The sequence below is a fragment of the Pteropus vampyrus genome, unplaced genomic scaffold (genome assembly GCF_000151845.1).
Source record: "Pteropus vampyrus isolate Shadow unplaced genomic scaffold, Pvam_2.0 Scaffold14, whole genome shotgun sequence".
Lineage (NCBI taxonomy): Eukaryota > Metazoa > Chordata > Mammalia > Chiroptera > Pteropodidae > Pteropus > Pteropus vampyrus.
Genome location: NW_011888795.1, coordinates 4,983,555 through 5,002,208, shown reverse-complemented (window position 1 = coordinate 5,002,208; position 18,654 = coordinate 4,983,555). Strand labels below are relative to the sequence as shown.

The 18,654-nt window shown below is 41.6% G+C and overlaps 1 protein-coding gene across 1 annotated transcript in view; it reads right to left on the bottom strand.

Annotated features, from left to right (window-relative positions):
* Positions 1–13,496: 13,496 nt before the first annotated feature.
* Positions 13,497–18,654, bottom strand: part of LOC105307800 (prolyl 3-hydroxylase 2) — a 36,114-nt gene continuing 30,956 nt past the window's right edge. Inside the window, exon 14 of the mRNA XM_011383417.1 lies at positions 13,497–14,550. Within this exon, the coding sequence (XP_011381719.1) occupies positions 14,458–14,550 (93 nt within the window). The 3' untranslated portion in view covers positions 13,497–14,457. The remainder of the gene's footprint in view (positions 14,551–18,654) is intronic.

Below are 18,654 nucleotides of genomic sequence, written 5' to 3'. Positions count from 1 at the left end.
GTTTCTAAGGGACAGCTAATGCAGCCTCTTATCTAGATATTTTCTTATGTGAGAGTAGGAAGGCAAGTAGGACATACATAGGCCCAAGAAGCAGCAGAGAAAGAGAAAGGGTACTGTTGATGAAACTGTATGTAGGAAGATCTGGAAGACCAAGGTGCATTCAGGAACAAAGCATCTTTCATTTCTGGTTGGAGTTCGGGATGGTCCATTTTGAAGATTCAAGCATTTGACAAGGGACTGGAATAAGTGACCTTTAGGGAGTCATCTAATCTCATGAGTATATAATTCTATGACCATCTTTGGCTTTCTCTTTATATCCACTTGAAGGCGTCTTGGGCCTTGGGCCTTTTCTTCCCCTTCAGTATCTGGATCGGAACCTAAGGGAAAGTTTCTCCTTAAAAATGTCACATTTTAGTTTCCTTGCATTTGCTTTTACATAATCACTCAGCTTCCAACCTGAGGTTTTTCACCACCAGACGGGAGGTGACAGGAGTCATGGAAGGGATTCAAATCCTCTTAGGCTGCTAGATGATGTCAAATCAATTACCAGAGGCAGCACTATATTCCCGGCAATGCCCCTCAGGTATCTGCACCTGTGTGGATCTGGGTGGAATTCTTTGATGTGACACTTGGCTGGCAGAAATTCTGCTCCTCCCTGTCTCTTTTTCTCCCTCCTGAAAAGGAAGCAAAATCAACAAAGTCCCAGTTACCTTAAAAGAATTCAGCAATTACAAGGAAGCGCTGTAACATTGGGTATTCTGCCGAATGCATACTTAAGGATTAGGAATAATAATCCACTCTTATGTACCAGGAAGGCTATATCAGTTATTAAATAATTCTAGACTATAAATAGTCATTTCCCTCAATTCAGTCTCTGGACCAGCCCAACCCCTGCTTCCCTAGCCACCTCAATCCCTCCTCTAGAACCCCTGGAACATCCTCACAATCCTGTAACCAATAGGGTAAAGCCTGCCATGAAGGGCCTCCCCTGGCCCCTGCTCCAGTGCTTTATTTGTTTTGATTGATTAGAATATACCTGTTGTTATATATTTTAAATATTACCTCTCTGGAAAAAAGAGGACAACTGATAAATTGACTTTCCTGGGTTTCTATCAGTCAATAAAAATTAAATTATTGTTATTATATTACATACATGGAGTTTTGGACTTGTTGATGTCTCAGGTCTCTGTCACTTTTAGCATTCCATAGTTCTGTAAACTGTGAAGAAATTCATATTTCTGTATCTGAGGTCTGACTGGTTCCAATATTCATCCAGAGATAGAAGTCGATAGTCTGCATCTGATATGAATAGAAACTTCTCAGAATCATAGATCCATAGAACTTTAGAGCTGGGAGCAACTTAGAGTTAACCAACCGAGCAGGCTTTTTTTGGAATATGTTCCACAAAGTTCTGGGGAGTCCACAGGGGCAGATGAGGAGGGGCAAGTGAACAGAGTTCCAAAGTCCTGGCTCCTGCTTCAACCCAAGCAGTCCAAATGTGTTCCGTTTTATACAGCAGTATTCTTCCTAAGACTTTATTTAAGAAATGTTCCTGTGTCTGGAGAATAAATCCTAAAATCTTTAAATCCTGGCTTGGCAAGTTGCATTCACTAAGGCCTTGACTAAGTTATGTAAACTTTTTGAGCCTTGGTGTCCTCATCTGTGAAATAGAACCAATGGCACTAGCTTCCAAGGTGTTAGAGCACAACAAAGCATCAGTACGATGTCTGCCAGGAATTAGGGGTGTGATACCTACTAGCAGAATCTAAATCCAATTTATAGTACTTCCTTGAGATAGAATCCAACTTCCCAGAGCCTTTCTTAAAACTGAGGGGATCACACACACACACACACACACACACACACACACACACACACACACAGAACTATCAAGAAGACATTTCAACAGCAACAGTTACATTTGCAACATTTGCTATTGCTGTGTTACCAAACAAGGTGATAACAGCAAATCCTATTCAACCACAGCTGCCGCAGATCACCCTGATAATCACCGCAACACTGCGGATTTGGTTACTGCAATGTAACTCACTGACCTTACTGGGCTCAAGTTTGTATCCACACAGTAGCTATATAGGAGAAGTTGAATAACCGGTCTGGTCCCTGGCACTCAGGGTGTGGCAGCTGTAGCACTTGAAGTGTCTCCTTTAAATTTACTAATCCAGCCCCTTCCACCCTCTCTCCAAGTATCCTTTCTAAAACGGTGGCCAATATGTTTCCCCTACCTGAGACAGCAGGCAATAGACAAAAAGCTGTGTACATCTTTAATTACTTCCTCTTCTGAAGGGATGATACTTTTCCAAATGGAATAGCCTAGAACAGCCTAGAATCTCTCTTCTATTACACCCTCTGTTCTCATATGACTAATATGAGAATCCACCCACTCTGGAGGCCATTAGGCGGGTGCAAGGAAAGATTTTGTGTTCTAATCACAAATTGTATCAGTCAGGGCTTTGTAATCAGATGGGGATTGGCCCACCCGTGATGTCATTATCCAGGCTGCTGGGGCAATTTATCCTTACGTTGAATTCAATCCTAGGTCTAGAATGAATTGTCTGTGTCAGCTTGGCTCAGTCATCTGCCTTCACATTTTCTCATATATGGAATTCTCATATCTCTTGTACGTTTTTTTTTTTTTCCCCTCGGTCAGAACTTGCACAATGCTTCTCTTTCCCTTAATATTTTCTTGGTGCTGAGCCCTATTTAATAAGAACTTTGGATTCTGGTTCTTGCCTATCATTGACTATTGGACTTTGAAAATATCACTGCTTAAAGAGTACTGAGTTCAATGTCTTTATTTACAGTTGGAGAAAATAAGAACTAGAGGGAGAAAGCAATCTTCTCAAAATCACCCAAATCCTAAGTGGCTGAGCTAAAACTTGTGACTCACTCAACTGCCCTTTTCACTATTTTTGTTAACTCCTTTATTTAATCATGTATACATGCATTCAATAAATATTTCTGAATTTCTATCTCATGCCCCGTGCTATGTTAAACTCTAGAAATAGAGCAATGGATAAAATTCTTGCCCTAGAAACTATATTCTGAGTGGAAGGAGACAGGCAATAGACAAAATAAATTAGATAAAATGTAAATGCAAAGTTAGATGGTGATAAGTGCCATGGAAAAATTAAGCGGAAAGGGATAGTGGGACTGTCAGCTACAGGGGTGTAAAGAAAGGTCATGGAAGACCTCTACAAGAAGGTAAGCTTGGATCTTGACTTGATGGACATGATGGATGAGCCATGTGGACACCTGCTGGAAGAATAGTTCAGGCATAAACAATAGTAAGTGGAAAGGCCTAGAGCAGGAACATGCTGGGTGTTTTCTAGGAACAGTAAGGAGGCCAGTGCCCCTGGAGCTGATAGCAGTATGCAGAAGGTAAGAGCAGAGAGGTTGCTGGCTTAGATTTTGTGGGCCATTGTAATGACTTAGCCAGTGAGATGGAAATCAGGGAAAGATTTTGAGCAAAGCAGTGACGAGATCTGACTTAAGTTTTAAAAGGATGACTCTGGCTTTTATGTTCAGAATACACTGATAGGGGACATGGTGGAAGCAAAGAGAGAAGTTAGGCTATTGCAGTGATTCAGCAGAGTGATAATGGTTGCTTGGACCGGGGAAGGGAGAATGAAGGTGTCACAAAGACAACTACTGTGAATAGCAGGGAAGATGGACATAAAAACTCAATAATTAGAGAAGGGTCATGGAAGGGCAAAGAAGGGCGGAGCTAGACTGCTCAGCAGGCAGATGGACCTTAGCCTGGGGCTATAGTGGGTCAAAAGAGGCTTCCTAGAGGAAGAAGTATACAAGACGGAAGAAATCATAGGATGTAGGGTAACCAACTCTCCAGGTCAGCAGGGGGCTATCCTGATTATGGCACTCCTCAGTCCCAGGGAAACCAAGACTTTGGCTACCCTACTGTGAGAGTTTCCTGGGGAAGCTAGAGAGGTGGTGGGAAGACAGGAGTGTCTTGGGTAGAGATAACAGATTGTAAACATCTGAGAGGCAGGGGTAGGCAGAAAAGGGGAGGAGAGGGCAGGATGCAATGGAAATAGACCCCAATGTGCACAGATCTGTGAACTATAAAAACAAACGAGCCATGAAATTTGTTTTTATTTCAGTGGAAGGGTTTTAAGAGAGGAGTAGTAACATTAATAACTTGGCAGTTTTATCCCTCCCCTCAGTTTCCTTACTTGCACAAGAGCTATAAACAACACCAGTCCTTCATGAGTTTCAGATGAAAAGTGAAAAGCAAGAAATCAATAAACAGAGTAGGAAATAAATTTGCATCAAAACCTTCCAACTGAGTGTTCAGTTGCTACTTGGAAGTCCCCATGTCCAATAAGGAACCAGTTTATTTTTTCCTCGTTTTCCTATTTACATTAACGATGTTATTATTTTCCTAAATTCAAAATCTCAGACTTTTGTCTTCTTTACTTGGTGATTCTGCTAGCCGCTAAGTTCTTATTTCTTTTTTCTTCAAAATATCTCTCGTTAGTTCTTTACTCTTTTTTATTAAATTTATTGGGGGTGATATTGATTATATAATTTTATGTGTTTCAAATGCACAATTCTATAATACATCATCTGTATATTGCATTGCGTGTTCACCACCTAAAGTCAAATCTCTTTCTGCCACCATATACTTGACACTCATTACCCTTTTCTACCTCTCGCACTTTCCCTTTACCTCTGGTAAGCATTAAACTGTTATCTGTGTCTATGAGTATTTGTTTGTTTGCTTGTCTTGTTTGTTAGTTCTTTACTCTTATGTCCCAATGCTGCCAGTCTGTTTCAGGCAGTCCACAAGTTGTACCTTGGCAGTAGTAGACTAAGGATGTATGTTTGGGGGTGGGGGTACTAGCATTAGACCTCCCTGGGTGCAGGCAATAAGGGGGTGTGCTATCTGTAGGAAATTTAAAACCAGTCAATTTAAATCAACTTAAAGTCAGTCTGCTTTGTATTATTTCTATGTGCCAGGAATTATCACCAGTGGTAAAATCTCCTCCCTACTGGAGCAAACAACTCCCACTTACTCTCACCCCAGCCTTGAGTACTACAATATTTTCTTCATTGGTATCTCCGATTCCTGTCCTTTTCTTCCAATCCCTCGTATGCCAATTTTTACATGCAGCTGAATCAAATAACCACTCATCTCTAGCTTCCCCAAACCTCAGAAGCCTTCCTGAGGTTTACAAGATCAAGCCCCAATACCGCAGTCTAGCTTCCTGTCAAGCCCTCAGTAACCTGAAGCCAGCCTGACAGCTGAAACTAATCCTATTACTCCGCATCCCAAACCGTCTTTGCTCTGAGAGTGTGTGTCACGAGTGCTGTGGTTTCCTGCTGCATTAGCTGGGAGGAAAACTAGTTTTGGATCCCAGCACCACCAGAGACTGCTTGTGAGACCTTAAGCAAGTCACTTTCCCTCTAAGAACCTCAGTGTTCTCATTAGTCAAATTAGGGAGATGTACCTGTCGAGCTGAAGTCACATGATGGCAGTGAGGGTCAAAAGAGATCACAGTTACAAAAGCGTCCACCCACATGAGCCATGACGACTATTTTAAGTGGTCATGGTAATCCTTGTCGAAGTAGCGGTTGTCATGGTTCCAGTGCTGATGTTCATGGTGATGCATGTCTCCGGGTTTTGCCGTCCACTCTACATTTTACCCCTTTCGCCTTGCCATTCCATATCCCACTCATCATTTATGGAAAAGCTCTAGACCAACTCCCTCAAATATTCTTTCTTTACTATTTAATGCTGCCCCGAACTGTTCTCTCTTCAACAACCTCCAAAACATACATCTTTTGTGTTTACCCGTGTACCATGCATATCATCTTTTATTATGCAGTCTTCCTACTGGACTATAAGCACCACCTCTTAGGTTTGTTTAGCTTCCCTCTCAATCCCGAATGCACAATAGATGATAAATCAAGAATTGTCAAAATAATAAGTGAATGAATGAATGAATGAATGAATGAATGGAGGCACCTCTTTTTTTACCCCTTAAAGCAAAATATGCTGATGGTGCCCTCTGCTGCTAAATAATGATCCTGTGTTTTTTATATCGTGGAAGAGCAGGTGAGAGAATGCTTAGTAAAAGAAATAGGTAAAAATTCTTATGCCTTTCAATGCGCTGGGATAGAGAAGACTAGGAAAAGCTGCTGAAAGGTCCCAGTGCAGGAAAAGCTAGGAGGTCAGAAGGGCCAGAAAAGGTGGCTGTAGGAAAGCTGGATATCTCCTTTCTACACTGGTGACTGACAACCAGTTTGGAATTAAAATACCCTCTCAATTTTGTATACCAATTTTCTCTTCTCCTGTGTCCCTGCCCCTGCAAGAAATGTGTTATTTATGCTAGAGGTGGTTTTTAAATTTAACTGTCTGAAAGTTAACTTTGACGATTCCAAGATGCTTCATGGGATAATGCATTTAAAAAATGTCATGAGAGCAGGAAAAGCATTGCTAGAAAAATCATAGTCCTATTCATTTTCCTTCTTCTTGGGTGTTCAGATATATAGTAAAAATAACAGTGGCCTTTTAATGATTGCCTGCTATGTAATTGGCATTTTCCTTCTATTGTCTCAGTTAAATCTCCTGACAACTTATCGACTAGGTATTACTGAACTTTTACAGATAAAGACATTGAATAGAGAAGGATAACAAATGCATCGATTATTAGAGAACTAATAAGAAGCCACCTGGGTTCCTAAGTCTAGATGGTACAAGCCGGGGCTCTTCTCTGCAATTTTGTCTGACTGGTCCTATGATTGGGCTCTGGACTAGGGGCCTGGCTACCTGGGTTTAGGTTGAATTTTATCAGCAACTTTCAGGAAAGTTAAGTGAATAAATTTCCTTTGGTGCCTCAGTTTCCCCAACTCTAAATAAGAGGTGTTGGACTAGCTACTAAGGCCCCTTGCAACTCAAAGTCTGTTATTGACAGTGGCCATCATTTTCTGAACTATACATAGAAAGCCTTTTTGTGACAATGATTGTCCCTCGTGAGGCCACCGCAGGCTTGATCTTCTCAGTTTAACTAGTTCTGAATAGTTCAATGTTGATGTCAGACACTATGCTGAGCTTTACAGGCCATTCAGATATCCTTCTATTTAATTTATAAATCATTCTGCATGTAATGATGCACTTTTTTCCCCCTACAGAGTCCAATGCATGATGTATATTCTACGCTGATTCTGAAAGCAGGGTGGTTTAAAGTTTCCAGTATGCCAATTTGTCTCATTTGACATATTTAACAACTGTTCTTTAGTTGGTAAGTGCCTTGGTGGGCGATGTGTCCCAGGCTGATGGGCACACCTTGATAGGACAGCGTCCCCAGGAAAAGCATCTCTGTGTGGTGCCGAGCCTTTGAAGTGGCTCACTGGTACTTCAAAGCAAAGTTCATGGTACAAGGAGCAACATCTGATGTATTTTCATTACCCTTAGAGACAAAAAAACACATTACTCAGAAGCCAAACGTCTGGAAGAAAAATTTGCACCCTGTGCTCAGCCCTGCGGCCTGGAAGTTTAGAGAGGGCTCAAAGTGCTCCCTGTGAGGAAGCCAGAGCATGTTTGAACAGAGCTGTAATCGTACCTGGCACACTCCAAGCAGTGATAGCAACCATCTTGCTAAAGACGATAGCTTAAACTTCCACTAGAGTGTAGAGGAGTTGTGAGGCTTGGGGTTAAATGTATAATAATTCCTCCCACGCCTGACTTTTCATAAAAAAAATAGTCGGAACTGTAAAATGTCCTTAGAGAGTAAAACCAGTTATTTTTTACTCAGGAAACACATTCACTGTGACTTCAACATAAGTCAAATTGTTTATCTTCTCTGGTTTTCTTTTCTTTTATATGTGATGATGGTCAAGTCTATTGGGATGTTGTAAAATTCTTAGTGACCGTAACGCTAAACAATGAAGGAAAGTGGAACATTTTTCCAGGAACCTTGACTGTCTGGTCAAGGGAGGTCAAACGATGACTTCGTGCCTGTTCTTCACTTGGTGCTAAGTAGATACAGGTAGAATGAATTGCGCACTTAGACTGTTCAGAAAGTAATTCTGCTAAAAAAATGTTGTTACACATTTATCTTGGATAGGGAAGGGGGAAAAATACAGTTTCCATTTAATTGCCAGTATTAACTTCAAGGAAGTATAATTCTAATTCATATTATCTTGTGAGAAAAACATGTCCTAAAAGTCTGAACTTCAAATACAATAAAAATACTGGTGTAAATGCTGCAAAAGACTAGAATATCATGAAAGCCCAGAATATTACTCTGGTGACCAGAAGCCTTGAAGTTCGCTTCTAAACCTCGAGAGCTCTATAATTTATTCTAAATCTAAGCAGTATGATTGCCTAAAGACCTTCAAAGGCATTTGCAAAGTTTAACAAACTGAAAACAGGTATGGAGAACAAACACAGTAAGTATGTTGGACATTTATTGTATGATGTCCTATTCAGCTCTTTGAGGTTTTGTTGTTGTTGTTTTTAACTTGGGAATGATTTGTTTCTAAGGATTCCCAAGGTTTCTGAAACCCTGTTCTCTGTTTGCCATTGGAAGGCATGTCCTTGGTAAGCATTACCTTTCCTGTTTAACTGAAGCCTTGATCGATTTTACCAAACACTTTAGGCTTTTCAGACAACACACCTACATATCATCAGGTAGGCTGGAATATCCTTGTTGTTTCCATTTCCGAGATAAAAGTATAAAGATTTGAGCGACTAGACTGATTCTAGGGCATATAAACTACAAGTTTCTTGGACTTTTGGGCAGAAGAAAATGCCGCTGGGAGAGCATGCTGACTTTGTTCTGAATGATGGGGTTCACTTCAGCTTTCTCTGATGCCTGCTGCTCCTCTGCTTTTCAGTAAGAAGCATCTTCCTAGGTGGTCACACCCCACCCACTTAAATATACCTCCTTACAAGGGAGTAGAATAAAACAGCGTTTTCAACTGGTATTTATTTGGATTTTTACAGCATTCATTAAAGTGCTTTCCCAGATCAATCTGTAGTCAAGATCCCATTCCACCCCACCTTTACACTGCCTTTAATATGAACTCTCTCAACTTTTCTGAAAGCTTAATATTTTAGAGCCCAAGAAACCATCCAGTCCAAATTCGGCACTTTTTCAGTTGAAGACTCTGTGGTGAAATGAGAGGTCATATGGTTCGTTTCTGCTTATTGGTGGCAGAACAGGCCTCAAGACCCAGCTTAACTCTTACCTTCCCTATAAAACCTTCTCTTTCCCTAGCCACTCCCTTCTCTGAACTAACATGGCCTTTTGTGTACTTGCCTCTGTCATAACCCTTCTGCCACAGCACTTACCTCATTTTCTATTTCCCATTTGTTTATATCAGTTTTTTTCCACTTCACTTTGAATTCCTTAAAGAAAAGGGATAAAGTCTTCCTCATTTTTGAATCCCTCCCTAAACCCACTGCCTAGTAGCCACTCAAAAACTGTCTGAAGTAAAAATTCATGAATGACCAGAGCATTACTATACCATTTCCCCTGTGACTGTTCATTTTCTTTCTGTTTCCAAATTCAAGATGTGTCTCTCAAGATAATTGTGTAGTTATGTATGATTGCCAAGTGTTTCAAGGCCATAAAAAAGCTTTATAAATGCCAACCATGATTATAGCTCTTTGAAACAATGGGATATATGATTTACAAGTGGAAAAAGATGAGACATAGCAGGTAATGCTTCTTGTCTGGTTCACATTTCTATCCCCACCCTCCATCAGATAGTTATTCAGAGGTAAAAACATCAACTTGGGAATAGTGGAGAGTGTTTAATTAGGGTCTAGATAGGGTTTCCAGGGCCGATCCCATCACACTGCATTGTGAAGGAAGGCACCTAAACCTGACGAGAAGGGCCAAGGGCAAGAGTCCCCAGACTGATGGCTGTTGTATAATTCACTGTTAAAGTGGAGACTCAGATGATGAAGGCAGTTGGTCGCCTTTCTAGAGCAGAAGAAGACTTAGGAAGAGGGCTTAGGAAGGTGGTCCAACTCTGCTCTCTCCTCGACCTCCTCTGTGTGGTCTACCAAGGAAAAGGAGGGAGAGGCTTGTTTGTCTGCCCACCCCAACGTGTATCATATAAGGTGGCCAGAAAAGGTGTGTTGTATCTTGAATGAATAGAGTGTTCAGATTTTCCCTCCCTAGCAGTGTGTGTCAGGAAGAGAGGGCCAGAACGTTTTGTTTGTTTTTCCTGTGGGGTCTTAACAGGATCTTTGAGGAAAGATGTGACTCACTAAGCCAACTTTTCACATGGCTGATGTCATCGTTCACTGCAGAACAAGCCAGGATCGATGATCAGATTGTTCCAGACTTGACGTCATCTGGCCTCAGAGGCCAGCAGCGGGCACGGACAACATCATGATTTACCGAGGGGAGGAGGTAAAGAAGAATCTCTGACAGCCTGAGCCTGCAGCTCCAACCTAGCATTGAGGTCACAGAGTGGTTGGTGCTACTTGTCTCAATGTGTCTGAAGAAATCAACCAGGTCCAAAACAAAATGGAAACGTGAAATTACCTGGAAATATAAGATTTGTGGGTGGGCTGTGGGACTATGCGGGGAGGTCACTTCACATCACAAGCTTCTTGGCAGGAGGTGGAGAAGGATCATACCATGGGCCCAGTCTCACTTATGGTTTAGGTTTCTTTTTTTGCCAAACGGCTCCTGTTTCCTCAGAGCCTTGGATGTGGGAACAATTCAGTATTTTTCCACTTGTCAGCCACACCATTGTCAGTCACCTCAGAAGTTTAATTCTTTGGCATAAGAAAGTGGCGAGGTGGCCCCCATTAACTCCTTTCTTGACGTCAGTGAGGGAGTTGTTCCCTGTGGCTATCTTATGTGAAATAATTCATCATTTGTTCTTCAATTAAAATTCATAGGTATGTATTATTAAATGGTACTGACTCATCCCATGGCTTCTCCTCAGCTAAATAAGTTCCAAAAAAAAAAAAAAAAAAAAAATGCTACGTCCACAGTAATGATGAAGACGACATTCAACTAAAATTTCCTTGTCAAACAAATTACAGTCAGGGCTCTGAAGCAAGCACATTACACATGCAAGAATATCTCTCTGTCCCATGTCAGTGTTTTCCCAAGAGGAGATTTACGTTTGAGATTCTTTCTGCTTGGGGAGGAAAATGACTCCGGACTGGAACCGGCTTCCTTTTTGTGAGTTTCATGAAACAAGAGCCTGGAACACAGTGTTTGCTCAAAAATGGCGTTGATCTAATTGAATTGTACAACCCACATTCATTATATCTCTGAGGAGAGGGGCAACTATGCCTACACACGTCACCCAGAAGGAAAATAAAAGAGAGGAAAAAGTTTAGATTTCATAAGATCAAACTTTCTTTCTTTATATTAATGGATTATTTTATATTGGACATGTCTGGAAGCATGGTCAAGGGAGCAAACAACTCTGGTGTTTTTTTTTTTCTCTTATTCTGTTCAAAAGACTGTGCCTCTCTACCTCAGACACGGGTCCTCCAAGCTCGCTAATCACAGGCCCTCGTGTCACTGCTCTTCATTTCCTCATCCGCAAAATAGGCATCGCAATCCATGCCCAGAATACCTCCTGGGGTTCCGTGTGTGTGAACATGCTCTGTGTTATAAGCATTCAGTGCAATCATATAGGTGAAAATAAAAGCTTTGTGAAACTTCAGGCTTTTTACACAAGGGCGGGATAGTCATTAAGGCAAGTAAGTGGTAGTTCTGCAAGAGATAGATGAAGAATCCTAGTCTTGAAGTCATAAAAATTGGGCTTTAAAGGCTGGGCCGCCTCAAGCCAGTACTGTTGAGTGAGTTAGAAAAAGGCACCCCTTCTGGACAGGCACAGTCTTGCTGGTCCACAGATTGGGGAGCAAGTAGAAAAAGGCAGCTATTCCTCTAGCGGACACTGCCCTGTGCCAGGATTCCACCACCCACAAGCCCCCTGGCCGGGCATTCTTGTGTAATGCAGTTCAGCAGCCCAGGCTCTGTCTGCTTGAATTCTGTAACCATGAAATGATCTTCCTGACCTCTGAGCCTCAGTTTCCTCCCAGGGGGAAAGATGGAATTAAATTGTGACTTCTATGGTCTCCTTCATTCCTTCAGCTCTAAAAGCTACAAAAACTCAAATGGGCTTTTCCATCTGTCTCCAGAAGGGACTATGTATCACACAGATGGTAATCTCCGAGCTCAAATTTTTAAAGTCATCTGATGACACTCCCTAACTATTTGAATGAAATAATGTATGGTTTGATGTGGAACAGATTAAAAATATAAATGCTTTACTGCATACACGATGTCCCAGGAGTAACATAGCATGGGTAACCTACAAAACAGGAATAACTCCTCTGTTGTCAGCAAAGGGCACAAGATATGGATCTACTATGAGGACGTTTATTGAGGCCTTCATCTACTTTCTGTGGGGCCGAATGTCAGAATCAGTGAAGCCTCTGTCTCTCCCTGAGTACCCATAGCACCCAGGAAGTGAGAACTACAAAGAGGCAAAGACTGTTTTCTTTGTTGATGCCTTGTTGCCAGAAAATAGGCATTAGATCCTGCCCAGATCTTCCTATCAGCAAATCTGAGTGCCTACAAACACTTCTCAATGAGACAGCAAACAAATAACAATCTAGCTCAGGAACTTTTAGCCCTAAAATCATTTTAAAGTTTTAAAATCACATGTACATATAATGAACCTATTCACAATTCTCAAAGTGTTAGTAGAAATAAATTTGGTTATATTTGTGAATATTTCCCAAATCAGTTTTGTCTTTTGTTTTTTATTGCTTTGTTTTGTATTTAAAGCAAGAAGGAGGGCTTTTGGAAACAAATACAACCAATTTATGTTATTTACAGAGAAGAAAACTGAAGCCCAGAAAGGGAAAGAAAGCAGCCCCAGGCCACACAGCAGGACATATTTGATCAGGCTGGGATTATAATCAAATGCTCTTTCCACTCACCCATGATGAAAATGCAATAGAAGACTGGGGGAAAAGCAGCACATAAATCACTATGACTCATTTTTTTTCAGTCTCAGAGGATAAATGTTCTTACCACTAACCAAGATCATAAATGGCAGAAGGTAAATGTGATTTTTAGAAAATGTCTTTATTTGCTGCTTTTCTGAAGGGCCACTACCCCACACTGCCCATCACAGAGGCAGGTGATCTCCCACCAGCTCATGTAACAGGCTCCCCTAGGCCAGAACAACCCAGGTCCACCTCGAACAATGTCTTTGCCACATCTTCTTTAGAATTGGTGCCAAGGACCAGAAGTTGTCTGAATGAACACCACTGCTTGCTGACCATCTCTAGTTCTTCAAAAGCAGTGTTCCCACCTTTTTTTTTTGGCCCCCAAGCACCTGCCAGCAAAACTAATCATGGTCCAACATGGCCCTGGGGTTGTCTCCAAAACTCCCTGGGACTTCAAAACCATTACCTAAAGATAAACCAAAATTCTGGAAGAAGAAAAACAAATGCCAGATATTGAAATAAGGCTCCCTTTATTAAACAAATCAGATGCAAGAACAAGTCTGCACCCTGGACAGCAGCAAGGAGGAGGGGCCACCAATATCCATGCAGATGAAGACTGGAATCAATCAGAAATCCATATTTCTTACTTAAGAACAAAATGCCTCTCTCACCAGTGGACCCTACTAAGGCTACTTGGCAATCATGCCCAGATTCAGGTAGGATTCAAGTCACTGGGGTGAAGAGACATTCTATTTCAAACCCCTTAAAAAGGTTATTAAAGATACAACTCATAGGGTATCCTTTCTGGAGCATCGTGGAGGGTGAATTGAAGCTTCCAGTGTAAGTTTATTCTCTGGTGAAAATACCAGAGCCAAAAACTCCAATAAGGCCCTAGAAAGGCTGGGTTCCTCCACCTCATGTAGTGCTCATCAGAGTGGTTCCTTCTCAGGGCCTGGGGACCCATAGGGCAGTGATATGTGAGGCAGTGCAGAGCCCACCACCGCCAGGGAGTCCCAGGCTCAAGCTCATGGCCATCAGCACTGTGAGAGGATGTGGCTAAAAGTCTCAGAGGCAGAAAGGCCTTCTGAAACCAAATCACAAGCTAACTTTAGAACCAGAACATGTACGAAAGCTGTAGTTTCAACAAGAATGAAATTATTCTTTCTGTTTGAGCTTTTGGAGCTATAGCAAATGAAATGTGTGTGTGTGTGTGTGTGTGTGTGTGTGTGTGTGTGTGTGTGTGTGTGTAGTGGGAAGGGGGAGGCTGAGCTTTGAGAGGTGAACTGATGAAAAACCAAGACAGACAGACAGACAGACAGACTGAGGCAAAGCAAACATCCTTAGGAACAGAAAAGAGATCAGAGGACTCATATTAACCTGTTAATTTATACCATGGCTCTGTACAAAAATAAAAAGGTTCTCATAAGATTAACAATTTAAATAAATATCTGATAGAACATTCTTTCTCATTTTTAAAGCTCATCCTTTGGGTTGATATTCAGTTCATGCTTCCCTCGCTGTTCTTGATCCAGGATTGCGATCACTTCATCGGCCTGTATTCGCTCCTGCAAAAAAGACAATTTACACATTTTTGTTACAAGAATAATAATCAGCTCCAGTGGCAGATGCTTCCCAAACACTTCCAGGCATCCATCTGTACGTGGAGTGGATGCTAAATCCAGTTAAGGATTGAACCTCATCTGCATCCCTACACTGGAGCCTTCTCCTGACTTCTCTGTGTCCTAAGCAATTACTTTCCGAGATCTCCCTCTTGTCAAGAAGTCTTATATATTCAACTGCTTACCACCCTTTTTATGTTGAGGTGCGATAGATAATTCTAACTCAGTCCTGCAATTCCGTGTTCAAGGTGAATTCACCATTTTCTTCCCCACAGACCTACACTGTTCCTCTTCATCAATCCCCTCTCTCAGTGAAGACCGCCACTGTTCACCTATTTGCCCCAAAAGCCTGACCACAGTTTCTTGGACCTGATAAATTACTTAGTCCTCTTTTTTCTACCTCCTGTTTCTGCCCCTTTCTCTTCAGTACAAATTACTGTTGTCTTAGTTTAGGTGAGGATTTCTCAACCTTGGCACTACTGACATTCTGGACCAGATAATTCTTTGCTGCGAGGGTTGTCCTGTGCATTGTATGATGTTTAGCAGCATCCCTGGCCTCTACCTACTACAGGTAGCCAGTAACGTCAGCCCCCAAGCTGTGACAACCAAAAATGTCTCTGGACATTGTCAAATGTGCCTTAGGAGGCAAAACTTCTCCCATTTGAAAACCACGGGTTTAGGCTCTCATCATCTCTTAACTGAATTGCTACAGCAGCTTCAGAATTGATGTTTCACACTCCACTCCCACATACTTCTAATGGAGCTCCTGCACTTAAAACCAGGACTACGTCACTTTTCTGCTCACTGCTCACAGCTCTTGCATGTGTTCCGATTGCTTGAAGTTCCAGGTCCAGTCTTCTTGGTGTGTTTATAAGGAGCTGTCTAATTTAAACCGTTCTCTCTTTTCAGCTCATCTGTCTCTCTCACCTCACATTACACTCCAACTTACTAACTTACTTCAGGGTCTCTGGATACAGTACTCTCAGAATTCTCTAGTCCTAGTCTAAGCTAAACGCTTCTCTGGGTGCTTCTATCATATCCTATGTTTTCTCTTATCCCCCACATCCATCCACCAGCAGGCCCAGTTGGTCTACTTCCAAATGCTATCTCAAACCTTCCATATTTTTTTTCACCTTCTCCACGACTACTCTAGTCTGTGGCATGTTAGCTGAAGGAATCTTTTGTATCCTGTAACTCCCTGGGATGGGAGTTGGTGGGATGAGTACATGGCTGACCCCACATTTAGAATACAATAATATTTCTCGGCCAGCTCATTGAGTCTGACCCCTGCCATATCCGCGGCCTCCTTGCAAACCACTCTTCATCTTGCTTACCATGTTCCGGTCACTCTGGCTTTCTTTGTTTCTCCACCACTCCAAGCTCCTGCTTGTCTCTGGGCCTAGAATACTCTTCCCAAGGCCTTTATCACAGTCGGTTTCTTCTTACAACCCAAGTGGCAGCTCACATGTCACTCCTCTGGAGAGCGCTCAGTTTGCCACCCCTGCCTCCTTACTTTCTCCTTAGTTACCTTGGTCCCTTTTCCACACCTCATTTCTCACTATCTGAAAATCTCTCAATTATTTATTCTTTGACTTATGTATTGTCTGTCTTTTTCCACTAGAAGGTAAGCTCCACGAAAGCAGGAATCTTGTGGGGCATTTTCTATTTTTATTTTTGGTCACTGCGATATTTCCAGTGCCCAGAAAAGCTACTGACATTTGGCAAGGCCTCCATTCTCTTTGATGAATAAATGTAAAAGTGGATGAAGGGGTCTCTCTGTCTAAAACGCCTCTCCTCGAACAAACTGTGCTCATCCATTGAGGCTCATGTCAAATACCATCTTCTCAATAAAGCCTTTCCGATTTCTTCTTCATATCCTCTAAGTCCCATGCCATTTATTTGCCTTTAATACTTCTTCCCGAAGTTTGTCTTGTGTTTTAATCACGTGGGGCCCTGTGCTACCTCTCCACTTTTGACTTCGAGCTCTTTGAAAATAGAGCTTATGTCTTACCTAGTTTGTATCCCCTATAGGTAGTCTCTAGCACAATGTCCAGCACAGTAAGTTATAAAAATAACTATTTTACGACTTGAAAACAAAGCCCCTTTCATTTGAGAGCTTGTAATGATGTTGACATAAAGGCAACTAAAAGGACCAAATACACTAAATAACAAAATATACTAAATAACAAAATATACTAAATAACAAAATATACAAAAGGACCAAATATACTAAATAACAAAATATACTAAATAACAAAAAATTAATTGTTGTCATGATGTCTGTGTAAAATGCCTGAGTACTACTTTATGAATATGGAGAGAACAACTTGCTGATTCACAAATTGACGTTCACACAGAACCTTCAGGTCTGATTGCTTTGAGACACTGTTGTAATTGTGTCTCTCCCCAAAGGAAAGAAGTTCAAGAGCCAAAACTATATATACATAAAGGAACTGAAGCTTCTACTATTGGGCATCCTTAAGAGTTTATAATGCTAAATACTCCTTGAAAATTGAATGAGTTTAAAATAATTGATAACAAACACAGAAGTCATCAGCTCTGATGATTTATTCATAGGCGGACTTTGTTTGCTCAGGGATTCAATCTAAGAAGAGGTGACTAATTCAGGGATTCTCAAACTTTGCTGCACATTAGAATCACCCAGGGAGCTTTTAAAATTTCCGGTATCCAGAACCCCATATCAATTAAACCAGAATTTCTGAGAGTGGGAGCCTGATGTCAGCAGTTGGTAAAGTTTCCCCAGGTAATTCCAATGTGAATTGAAGTCTGGGAATCAGCATCGCCGGCTAAATTTTCTAGTAGTTTAAGAAGCTTTGGTCATTCTCTTCTGTGGCCACTAGATGTCGCTACTGCCCAGAGACTGGAGATGTTTCCTAATAACTTGCCCTTCAGAGGAGGGGACATCAGCACTGACGTTTCCTAGTTAGGAAGGAGCAAAGAGAACTTTTTTTCATGATAGCTAATTTTGATAGAAAATATCTTGAAGAGAAGGCTGGGATACTGAATAATAAAACAGATTAACCATCTGCTGAACTGAACACTAAAGAGAGAAAAGAGTGAGGCAAGTTTTCAACAAGTTGTCTTCACTGTCTGCTCACTTATCCGGGTTCCTTAGTACAGAAGGAGTGCTGTTGGGGGCGTGCCGGCATTTGGAGGGGGAAAAGCACAAGGAAAGAAAGGAATTACAGGTGAAGGTGATTGCTCCATGCCCCCTGAGGTTTACAGAACCCTCCGTGCTCTGCTTCCTCAGACGGGACCATTCTTTTCTCTATCTATGCCTGGCTATCATCTTCTCTTTTAGGAATGAGCTCATATAAATCCTCCTTGATTCCCTCTACAGAACTTATACTTCTGTCCTCTCACTGTCTACTTCTTTGTCAACCTCTCCAAGCTCCTCGTGGTCAGGGACAATGTTTTATTCACCTTCATACCCGCAGGGCCTGCCTAGCAGAGTTTCTCAGGCATGTAGTGGATCCTCTGTAAACATATGTTAAATATGTGAAAGAAGGCTTAGATAATGTGGCCTAAAATCTCTGTGAGTTAGGTTTTATGGCAACAAGTATATGAGAAGGCAGAAATAATTATAAACAGTTTCTGACTGAATTGGATTCGATTTAGGGATCGAAAGAGGAAAATTGGATAGAATGCCATTTTAAAGACTAGGCTTTCATAGCTCCTACACTCGGGGCTGGAGGAGACTCTGAAGTTCTCCAGTTGAGCCATTGCTATGAAGTTTCCATTTCAATCTCAGCATTCTGTGCCCAGTAGCTGCTGAGGCTTTTATTGAAGCCATTCAGTGAGGAGAAACTCACTACTTCCAAAGCAGACAATTCCACCAAACAGTGGTGATGATTTGAAAGATATTCCTTATACTGAGTCCAAATTTTCCTCGCAGGGATTTCAACCCATTCATTGGTCTTAATTCATTCCTCTGCAGCTTTGCAGGTAGAGATTATAACCTCTGCCTAAGGGCATCCAGGATGAGATCATAGCCCCTTATCCAGGCTGTGTCCTCGGCTCCTTCCAATA